Source organism: Porites lutea, chromosome 3, assembly GCF_958299795.1.
Source record: "Porites lutea chromosome 3, jaPorLute2.1, whole genome shotgun sequence".
NCBI lineage: Eukaryota > Metazoa > Cnidaria > Anthozoa > Scleractinia > Poritidae > Porites > Porites lutea.
In genome coordinates this window covers 12,591,916-12,603,804 of record NC_133203.1, presented here as the reverse complement: position 1 = coordinate 12,603,804, position 11,889 = coordinate 12,591,916, and the positions used below count along the sequence as shown (strand labels likewise).

Genomic DNA, 11,889 nt, shown 5'->3' with positions numbered 1-11,889 from the left:
ACAGAAATGCTTTTTCTTGAGTTGCCTGGAGCTCTTTCATCCATTTTGTAAACTTTCGCTGCAATAGTTTCTCCCTTAAACACCTCGGCCCAGATCAAGTGGGTAGAAGACGCTGCCAGCGTAGCAAGGCTGTAAATGACTTGCCTACAAGTCGAACTCAAATTTTTTCACGAGCGCAAAGTGCGGGTGGTAGATTTTTTATGTTTTCTGCGGCAAAAGCGAACGAGAGAGTGAGAGCTCGTCCTTCGCGCTAGGGCCAACTGCCGGAACCGGAAATGCGAAGCGGAGGACTTGGAGAAAGTCTAGGCTGTAAAATGCTGGAAGGCTGGCGCAGGGGAACGAAAGCGCGCGGAAACAATGGAATGGGGACAAACTGGAGCGGCCACGCCGCGCACGGAAAGATTCCTTTTCATCAACCTAGCCTAGAACCTGTTCGGGAGCCTTTATCCAAAAGGGGAGCAAATACATCGAGTGGTCAGAGCTCCCTTATAAAAGATATAATCTTTGTACAATAATTCATTATGGGTTGGCGCGTTTTCGTTCTCTATTCTTTACTGATATCATAGGGAAGGGTATGTTAAAAAAGTTAGAGATTGTGATGAGAGGAATATTTGTTTACTTGTACTCTCTTCAAAGCTGACTTTGCATCATGGAAAGGCAGGGCGAGTCCCACCTCAACTAAGGTTAGTATCTTCGCCTGGGATTGTCTCCAAATGAATTTCTTTGCTTGGTTTTCCTGTTTATTTTTTTTTTGGGCCCAATGTAGGTCATGCGCCTAAATTATGCGTATTTAAGTACGCAAATAGGAAGAAATGTGAAAGAAACTATAGGAACAGTTGTCAAGACCCGCAAAACCCAACAAAATTACAAGTAGGTCAGCCGATTGGGCCCTGGGGCTGAGTCATACGAGCCTCGGTTTAAGGTTTGAACTTGCAGCTTGTTGATGAGCAAAGGTTTTTTGATGAGGGGACAAGTCGATCGAAAATGTCTGGTATATATTTTCAGTCTGCAATTCCACTTCGGCCGTTGGAATAATGCTCAGTCAGCTTTCCGAATTGGTAAGTAGGTCATTAACCTTAAAGTTTTTTCCCACAAAATACATAACTTTTTTCTATATGCAATCGATCGAGCTAGCTGCGCGGTTTATATATTTTCGGCCATCTTGATTTTCTTACCCCGGACACTTCAATACTTTTCTTGACTTTACTGCCCTGCTTATCCATCTGATAAAAAGTTTGATAATGTTCGATATTAGACCTATTCTAAATCGATTTTAAAAATCTGATAACTATCTGATAAATGATATCCTTTCGATATCGTAGCTTAATTCTGAACAATGTACCTGAATTTTGCTTGAATGGATCACGCCCAATATCTCCTTACAAAGCTGTAATGAGTAATGTAGTGCAAAGTTAGCCTCTCTTTCATTTGGATTTGAGAGGGCACAAACTTATATGCACAATCAACGTGCCTTTATGGTCAGTTAAAGACTGTGGACAAGAAAGACTTTTTGCAACCAAGAGTTTAAGACAGCTGTCTTGCTTTTCTCTTGTGAACGTCTGATTAGTGCAAACTAAGGGGATAATAATTGATTGAGTATATAATTAGCTCTAGAAATGGGTTACAAGTTTGTGTGTGTGTTTTTTGTAATCCCTGGCCGGTATAGGTGTGTAATGTTTTAAGTCTAGAGTACCTCATTTAAGAATACCTCTTCACATGTGCAACCCTTTTTGTAGCATTTATATTCTGTATGTATCACTATATGAAGCATTATCCCTAAAATAGCGGTAATGATGAAAAACAGTGAAGGCAGTTCGATTGGGAAATCTGGTTTTAGATTTGAAATCTGGATTTCGAATTTGCATTCAAACCCGAAATCCGAAAACGAATTTAAACCCTGGGATATCTGTTTTTGGATTTCCTTTCAAGGATTGGAAAAACTGTCCTTAAGAACAGCAGTCTTGCATGCGCACACATAATTAGTAAAAAGAAGACTGCTGTTCACGAGAATAGTTTTGTAAATCTTTTTCCAGATTTCCCAATTGAACGGTAAAAGGGAAATCCATGAAATCCGGATTTGGATTTCTTATTAAATTGAAATCCACCCTGAGGACGGATTTCTCAGAGGTGAAATCCGTTTTTGGATTTCGCGTTTGATTGCAACATCCGAAATCCAGATTTCAAAATCTAAATCCAGATTTCCCAATCGAACGCAACCTTATTATCTATTTATTCCTCTACTTATCCTAGGCATCCTTTCTGTCAGAGATAAACTTTCACATAACACAGTTCACTTGATTGGATGTATTTCCATGCTACTGAAACAAAGGTAGAGGACTTTCAACATTTCCATGTTGATGATGATGCATGCAGTTAAATGGATTTACCCCTTTGGTAATACTTTTTAAGGTATGTAACATAGCAGCATGATAAACCTACTAAGTATCAAACGACTTCTAATAATGTTCTATACTATGGTAATGAAAGTGATAATTTCAGAATGTTCCAGTTGATTTGTATGGCCATTTTTAATTACTCATATCGACTCATGACTCTTTTCATTACCAGTAACAGAAGTAATTCCTTTGCCACTTAACGTAGCTTGATCGTTATTTTCACCGTAATGATCTGCACAACATAGATTTTAGCTCGTTTCAGTATGGCCTCATTAATTTTGATCCCTCATGTTCCATTTTGTTTGATGTTTTTGCGTGACCATTTCACATGATCTCTGGGGGTGATGTTATGTTACTTCTTTGATTATAACTCCTCACAAACGTTGGCCAGTGTCACACTTCTGTAATCACAGTGTCTCCATTTATGAATAAGGCCTTCTCATCATGGTTATTCGACGGACTGTGAATGTGATTGTAATTGTGATTTCCATCGTCCGTGGGCGTTGGTGGACTTCCTCGTCTTACAAAAGTGCTTTGGAAAAAGCTAGTTAACGAGCTTTTTCTCTTGGTGCGGCTTCTATAGTTACGCAGATCCTTATCACAGGCAGAGAACATTAACCTTTTAAACACACGCCGGAAGTCACTGTTAAAGTATGCATAGATCACTGGATTGCACGCACTGTTTATATTTGGTAGCACATAGTAGAAAGTGTCAACAATACCGTTGCCTAGATCTTGTGGAAGGCCCATCAGGTATAGGGGGTCGTATTGATGGATGGTGAACATGATGAAAAACGGTGCCCAGCAGATAGTAAAAGTTAACAGCACTATAGCCAAGGTCTTAGTGGCCTTGAAGTCCCGCGTAACACTCTTCTGTTTACGTTTATCTTCTTTGCTGCTGGTATTCACAATACTGTGTTGCATTTTTTTGAACTGAAGCCAGGCCGTCCGCAGAATCATTGAGTAGTTAACACAAAGCACAATAAGCGGAACCAAGAAAGCCACAATGTTAGCCACAGTATAGAACACTTTATTGTCATTCGGGCACATTCCAGTAACGGGATCCACATATACGCCTCCCGCTCCAGGCCACCTGATAATAGACAGCGACGCTAGAGTGGCTGCGTAAAGCCACACGCCGCCAATAGCACCAAACGAGCGCCGTTTTGTCATATTTCTATGGTAAGCAAATGGTTTGGTTATTTTTAAATATCTGTCTACTGATATCACTGCTAAGTTAGCCATAGAGGCAGCGGCGCATATCATGTCTATCCAAACCCATAGCGAGCAAACAGCAGTATTAGGCATGACTCTTAGCATGGATGCAATACGAAAAGGTAGGCCTGCGAGCCCGTAAAAAAGGTCGCTCACTGCCAACGATGCTATAAACCAGTTAGTTGGACTGCGCAAGCGCAGGTCGACATAAATGGCGACGCATACCAGAGTGTTTCCGAGCACGGTTAGCACTAACACAGTGGAGTAAAATGCCAGAAAAATTTTTCTCTCCACGTCACCTAGGTCGTCACTTGTCGTTTGAGATGCATTGTTCATGTCGTTTTGAGTTGTGTTATTCATGTTTACTTCTTGACAGTTTTCCGGCGAGAATAGTTGGCCTACAGTACTGGCACTGCTGAGGCTCTGTTGGCTTCCTTTCTTCGCGTTTCAGCGAACTACTCAGCTTTTAACGGAACAAACGATATGTAGTCTAATTGACGCGTTGTAGGTTGAGGATAACTCTCTTCCTGCTTTCTAACTGAATCCTTGCTGAATGATATAGTTTTGCTGGTTTGTCACAAATTCTTTTTTTTCCTCTTAGTTAAGTGTTGGGTCTTCCAATCCTATTAGAGAAAGTGAGAAAAGCAGAAATTAATCATCAAATGCAGTTTTTGCAGGGTATTTTGCCGGAGATTTTTACACAGTCTAAGGTTGATCATACTTGGTTTTTAATGATTTCTCTTGGCTTATGATCTTTAAAAGTAATTTCATGTCGTTAATGTCGCATCTAGAAAGTTTCGCACCAGGGCTCTGGTTCCGTACTAGCATCTTATTACAATTGTAGGAGACTAGAAAACAATTACGATGTCCTTAAAATTGCCCTCAGTAGTCTCATATATAATATATTCTCTCTACCTGTTGTTCAGCATTCATTTTGTGAATGAATATATAATTATTCGTGTTGCTACACGATGAACCAGTGCTTGGCAATTCACACAGCCGTTTTTGGATACAATACGTTTTGCGTCTGTATTCATTTTCGTGTTTTAACATATGCCTTGTAAAATCCATTTTTTTCGTGTTCATATGACGACTCAGGCGTTTATTTATCCTTAGATAAGATAATAATTTTTTTTCTCTAAGCCATCTGGTTATATTTAACTTCATTTGCTAAAATTACTTTTTTTAATAATCTTAAGGTTTCCTAAGAACGCAGCGTCGTGCCGAGCTCCTTTAGATGCGGCAGCGAACCATATTTTTACATTTTTTTATTCCTGTTTGGACGCTGGTTTTAAATTTATTGGTTGGTTTTTCGTTTATTGATTGGAAGTGGATCCACTAGGAGTTCTGTTGAAATTACATGATGTTCATAACGTGTCGTTTTATATTAGAACTATACAGAACCCCTTCTAATGGCGTCAAAGCAAGCAAAAAGTAAGAAAAAAATGGGCACCCGGGACCCCATACAAAAGCTGGGTGGTAATTTATGTGCCAGAGGGTGGAAGGAGAAACCAAACTTGTTAATGAAGAGGTGAAAAATTGGGTTGCCGTGCAAAAAAATATTAATAGTAAGATAACATCGATTATTTGTTTTTTGTAACATACTAAGAGGAAATACAGTTGTTTCCTCTTTTTGCGTAAGAAATTCATTTTCAACACATGAGGAGACGGTAGTACTTCAACTACCACTCGTACTGGAGGCAGCATAAGCCGGTTAAGGAAGCATAAGAAACCAAACGCAATGAAGGAAGACTATTACCTTGCTGCGTCTTTGATCACTGATACAAAAAATATTCACTGATCGCATAACAAATGTGCCGAAGGTGCCGTTTCTTGACAATCAAACTCACCAACTCACTCACTTGCACGACTGAAGTGGTTCTTGTCTGCAGTTCAGAGTTTTGAATGCAATGCGAATATGTATTCGTTCATGCCTTTTTTGGTTTCCAATGACAGCTATACAGTGTTAGACTGATACATGGCCTAAGGCTTAACCATTACAATGGATTGGCGTGGTTTTCTTGCAACACCTGAAAAGGATTTCCTCTTGAAAAGATTTTTCTTTTGTATTGTTAAAATTAAATTCTACTCAATTGCAGCCGCGAGCAGAACCAAATAATTATTCCGAGATATGAGAATTCCGTGAAAGCAAGTGACTGGCTAATATTCAATTGCTGGAAGTAGTATTAGGATGCAACGTATTACACGGATTTGTGTGTCGGTTTTAACAAAGACTTTGTTATTTATTACTCACGAAAGATAAAAAATGAGCTGAATGGAGAGATTGCTTTTTATCGGGGCACTGAAGAACTTTTTGAAAAGACAACATAGTTAGTTAGAGATGTATGGACTGACAAAGCTGTTTTTTCGGCAATTGGCTGGTACACAAAGCACTGAGAACGGACCGCGGACTAAGACAATTACTCAGAATTACTGACAATAACCTGAAGTAAGGGAAAGTTCATTTAATATGACAAGGGGGGGGGGGGGGGGGGATGAAGATATTGAAACTCGAAGCTTGAAATTTTAGCAGCCCCCCTCGCTAGCGGTTCAATTTTTTAGGAGCCCCCTCCTTGGTAGCTGAAAAAATTTCAGACCCCCCCCCCCCCCCCTCCTCCTTCAATTCCTTTGCTCCCCTGAAAAAAGATCGCTAGACTGTATTAAATATATTTACCGTTATTGTCTTCAATGGTTTATACTATGACAAACTTCAGATACAGTTGTGATACAATTTTCTAAAGCATTTTTGGGATGAACAAGAGTGTAATAATTACTGAGACTACATTTGTTATATCTGTAAACCACGTGATATAGCTGAGTTGCACAGGTCATTAAATTGTGGAGTTGAAAACCATCCGATCTGTATGATGATGTCATGTGTTGGTTTTGAAGTGTACAAATTTTCGGAGCCCCCCCTCCTAGCGCAACAATTTTTTCAGAGCCCCCCCTTCGGGTGTCTAAAAATTTTCGGAGCCCCCCCTCAATATCTTCATCCCCCCCCCCTTGTCATATTAAATGAACTTTCCCTAAGCCGTTCGCATGTTATGCATTAAGCCGAGCACGAAAGGGGAAAATGGAAACCTTTTTCTGAATGTAAAGTGGAAATAGTCTCATGCCCTGATAAGTATTTTTCCTCGTATCGTTTTTTAGGAAATTTGAGCGTTTAAATAACAACTTCCAGACTTCAGTTAATGTCGCTTTTAGTTTAGCAGTGCAGCATTGCTGTTGTGGAAATGTCAGTAAAAAGTATTGGTCAATAAGGATTGCCTTAGTGATAACTGTTAAAAAAGAGGAATTATGGCCAACGACACAACAGCTTAAAGGTGCAAAAATACTTTGCTTTCTTCGTCAATGTTTTAAATAACTTGCTCTCTTCGTGCAATAATAACTAAAATAACTGTAGCTTAAATTGTGGTTTACCTGTCGCATGTCTTGCACAATTTCTTTGTGAGAACCATTTTTGAAAGGTATCCGTCTTGTTTGAATTACTTTGTTATTTGTGCTGTAGTCAGTCTTTGTAATTTGCTTCAACAGGTTCATCCTGCGTATTTCCTCGCGTCATGTGCACTTGTGCACGACCAAAAAAAAACAATTTTAAAACAGGCAGGTTAATTGTTGGTAATTTTGCGTGAAGTTTGCGTTCCCTACGCAGTCACGTCTCGAAGCGTCCTGTGCAAGGAAGTTACGTGAACAGTGAGAATGAGAAACTTAGGATAAGTAATGAGGGACGGAAGTGACGAAGATTCTCAAAAGTGCTAAGTTTGGCATTGAGCTGTTATCGCCGGGCCAGTCAGTATGAAGCAACCATTGCTAGCCTCGAATTGTCGGATTTCTGCGATGTTGCGTTCCTCGTTTTGTTACGCCTTCGATTTTTAGTATCACCTCGAATTTTCCGTGGTCTAGCGCATAATCTTGAGGATAAGTAAGGGCATTTCCATTTCCATAATAAAAGCAGTGTTTTCTTGTCATTCAAACGAACAAGACAGAGTGAAAACTGATGGAATTTTATATTCAAAAGCCGGAAGGCATAGTGCATCAAGTCTCTCCTTTGTAAACTTTAAAATGTAAATTCAATACCAACATCATCACATACGTATAAGTTTTGTTTTTACTTGTCAGTGACCTGTTTTTAAATCTATGGTGTTTTAAAACTTATTATTGTAGTGGACTGGTCTTCTTACTTCGCATGGTTTTGGCCTTACCAAATGCGCTTCATTTAACAAGCTAACGCTACGATACATTGGTACAAACCAATGTCACCTCTGGAATAACCAGACGAGTACTGGAAACTATACGTTTCCCTGAAAAAGATGGTAAAAACTTGGTGCGTCTTTATCTGAGTCTCATATTAGTTTTGAGAAAGAAAGGACCAATGCAAAGGGGTAATTATCCTCTCTCGTTCTCAAGGATATTGTTTGAAATGACAAGTTTAAAGCACAGCTTTGTCTACGACTACCTTATAATATGCCTTGGGGCTAAATGTGTAGAGACTTTCAGTTCGATACTTGTGATCACATGGTAAACAATCTAACCGCAGGAAAAATGAAGTGTAAAAATTTGGTTATCTTGGGACCATGGTTTTGAATATTATTCTGTAACAATGAGTCCGTAAGGCAAGAATTGTTTTCACAATTGCTATTTGCCAAGGACTTAAACTGGTGGCCCGGGAGCTTGGTGGCTTTAGGCCAAATTGTTTTTATTACTGATGAACTTATTACTTGACTCAGAGCTATTTTAAGTTACGTGGTATTCTGTGTAAGATGCCGGAGAGGTTTTGTAAATGTTGTATGTTTTCACAGACATTCATTGACGTTGTTGGATAGATCATGGACTGACTTGACTACGTTAACTAACTTTTGACATCCCTAGTCACAGCATAATTTAAAACCAGCTCTTGATCTTTTCTTTCTTTTCAAGTGGGTTCATCTTTGCTGAAGTCGTATTTCTATTCAGCTTGTTCGATATGAGTACAAAATTCCTAGAAACTCGCCGACTTGCTCACTTTAAACACACCCAATTTTTGCAAAGATATGTAGGCGAGGAATACTCTGCGGAGAGGCTTAAGATGTCTGCGTTCGAAATATGTCAGTGTGTTTTCTGTGCTATCTCACTAGATACTTTCTAACACTCTTTTTAAGATGTTATGTTCCTATTTTTGATATTCTTATAGTTCTAATATAATCCTTAGCAGCAGTTGCTTGAGCACGTTGTTGCATAGTGCATAATGCATAGTCACGGCTCATCAGTCTGCTAACGGTGTGATTGGTGGCTAAGATACGAACAATACGGTAGATGAAAAAAAGTGTGTGCGGTAACAATTATTTTGTCTTTTGTAGCTATATATCGCTATCGGATAAAAATTCTCCTTGTCGGATTTGATACGTTGCAGTTTTTTATTTCCCTCCGTTGCTTAAAAAAGTGGTTATTATTTAGTGCTGGCTATCCGTAGCTTTGGCTTTATGCTAACATTATTCGCATCAAAATTGGTGAAGTTTAGCTGATATATTTTGAGTATTATTCATTTCTACCTTAATAATTACCATTTAATAATACATTGGGTTTGGTTAGGAAGAACACAACTTTTTTTCGTTTAATCTTTGGGTTTATAAATACTTTACAACTATTAATTTTTTAACTTTCTCTGCAACCGTTTTGATATTTGTAGTGGTCACCAAGACCCGTCTGGGAGTCTTAAAACGCCAAGTCCAGTCTCTGATTGCACACCAGGTAACTTTGCATGAGCCTTCCTTACTCATAAAGAGAAATAAGTTCTGTAGAAATCCATTCCTTTATCTCAGTAACCTTACCACTCGTCTGCTACGCTACTCCCCCCCCCCCACCCCCACCCCCTCCTGTGGAAAGAACTTTGGAGGGCACTTGATTTGTACGAGAGTAAACATTATAAGCACGTGAAAGTTGAGCAACTCCAGCTATTAGAACTCTGGCTTTGCCTCTCATCCCTTTTCCAGGCGTCATGAACTATCTTGAAAATCTGTCCATCGACAGCATCACGTGATAGACAGTTAGTGGGAGGAATGTGTGGCGAATGTGTTCAATATTTTGTCACGTGACAGTGTTCCATCGTCAAAGAGTTCTTTAAGGGGCTATTCACATGATACCGGAATGACTTTCATTCTGGATTGAGTTCATTCCATCTCCTTATTTTTACCAAAACGACACTGAGTTCCTGTACAAGTCATTCCGGAAAGCGCTCACGACGGTTTTCAATCCGAAATTCTTGTTCTGGTACGAGTAAACTGAAGACAAACTTTGTTCCGGATTGAAAATCGCAAATCGTGTAGTCTGGAGCGAGTGACGCTACTTATCTGATCTGGAGCAAAAACCACGCGAGGGAGAACGCCTTAAGCTGAGCCGTTCGATTTTATCACTTGAATACAGCACGAGCGTTACTCTGGAACGAAACTCATTCCGGAATGAAAATCATCCCGGTATCATATAAATAGCCCCTAAAATCCCTCTCTCATGTTATAAAATTGCTCTTAACATTTAAATTTCTTTTGCGCTAGAAAAAACTGGAGAGTGAACAGCAACAAATAGAGGAGAAATTTGAGAGTAAAAAACGGAAGTTCAATGATGACAGCGAAAAATTTAACGACTCTCTTAAGAAGGTAAAGTTTGTTGTGCTTCCTTTCAGTCGTGTTTCAGCTTGTTTGACAGCCGTGCGGGAGACCGAAATCCCGTCACCCACAAATTAATCCTTCCATCTATCGGGTCCACGCGTAGACGTGCAAAAGAGCACTAAAAACTATTACGTAGAGCTAAAAACAATTTTGTACGTGATGTAGTCGCCAATACTTCAAGTGAAATGCGGTTTAAGTCTAGGGCCACTTGACTGTAAAGTTTGTTCAAAAATTTTCCTTCGCAAACTCTTTCTTTTCTTTTTTTTTTAGTTGTGTGAGCCTCCAGCTGAAAAGAGGAGCGAAGAAAAGGAAGTGAATTCAAGCAAGACCAGTGAAAAAACCAGTGATTTATCTACGCAAGGGGAAAGTAAACCAGCCACGACCTGACATCTAGTGCGCTTGCTCTCTGTTACTCAACCACTGGACATGTAAATACCTGATAGGTTACTCAAACTGGCTTAGTTGTAATGGAGAAAAGTACTTTTGTTTCCCCGTCGCTCCACAGAAAGAAATATCGACAACGAAAGTTATCATTGTCAATATATAATATTTTTGCCGTTATTCATGACAGTAGTCCAAACATGGTAATCGTTAGTAACTTTGAAGATTTGTCAGTCTCAACGCTCGTCTGAGAAGAAATCGCGTAATTTGGCGCCTTCGGCAAAGAGTGGTTTTCGCTGAAATCTAAACACCTTCCGTTTATGAGTATTCCCTTCAAGTTTTTCGGAATAGACTATCTTAATAAGAGCCTGTATGTTCTTCTTTTCCTTTTCTAGCTCGAAAGCCAAGATTACCTCACGAGCAAGGTTGCAAAGTAACTGTAGAACGGTCGAACAAAACGTTGTTAGAACTTTTTTCTCCTAGTTAACTCTATCCATAAATGAAAAAGAAAAAAAGCAGAAATCGCGTTTCTCTACTTGCCCAGGGAGTTATTAACCTTATAAAAAACTTAGCGAATAGCATCATCAGATTTCCTTTTCGCAGTGAAAAGAGACTGCAAAGTACTGCTGGTAGTAGAACTAGTAGAACTAGGTGATGTCATTAGTGTACGAAAAAGTTTGGGAACGGATGAAGGCATTTTATTTTAGCTTATGTTGGTTGCATATGATCGTGCGTGTGAATGTAGTCCAGGACCCGGTTGTTCAAAAGATGGATAGCACTATCCACTGGATAAATCACTATCCAGTGAATGAGTATTAGGAAAAACAATTGCGTTATCCAGTGGATAGAGATTTATCCGATGGTTAGCGTTAAACTTATCCACCTTTTTAACAACCGGGGCCTGGTCAACAAAGATTTGGTTTTATTAACTGAACTGATTTGATAAGGTAGATTGGCCACCGTGAGGCCAATCTATTAAAACTAAGTCTTTGTATTCACTCCCATAACCACCGCATCTATAATTTCTTCATTTTTCTGTCGTCCTTAACAGTCTTGTGGGCCACAGTTTGTACATAGACAGGCAGAAAACGATGGAAATAACTGTTTCGATTCTTTGTACAAAAAAAAAACTATAACAAACTACGTAAACTTGTCTGAGTATTTTTTATTGTCGTAAATTTTCCTCTTTTAAGTATAAGGAAGATATCTTGGGCAGCAGGAACAGAAATGCTTTTTCTTGAGTTGCCTGGAGCTCT

General features: G+C 39.3%; 1 protein-coding gene and 1 long non-coding RNA gene across 4 annotated transcripts in view; one reads left to right on the top strand and one right to left on the bottom strand.

Annotated features, from left to right (window-relative positions):
* The first annotated feature begins 950 nt into the window (after positions 1–950).
* On the top strand, positions 951–11,782 carry LOC140930519 (uncharacterized). 2 transcript variants are annotated; one of them, XR_012164859.1, is made up of 3 exons: positions 951–1,058; positions 2,251–2,409; positions 10,523–11,782. It is a non-coding gene; the product is annotated as an uncharacterized lncRNA (long non-coding RNA). The 2 variants fall into 2 exon arrangements; XR_012164858.1 differs by lacking the exons at positions 951–1,058; positions 2,251–2,409 and adding exons at positions 9,273–9,338; positions 10,139–10,240.
* LOC140930516 (D(1) dopamine receptor-like) overlaps positions 2,790–11,889 on the bottom strand; it is a 48,003-nt gene continuing 38,903 nt past the window's right edge. For both annotated transcript variants that reach the window (XM_073380233.1, XM_073380234.1), the window contains one exon: positions 2,790–4,234. In XM_073380233.1, coding sequence (XP_073236334.1) covers positions 2,790–3,971 — 1,182 coding nt within the window. In that variant the 5' untranslated portion in view covers positions 3,972–4,234. The remainder of the gene's footprint in view (positions 4,235–11,889) is intronic.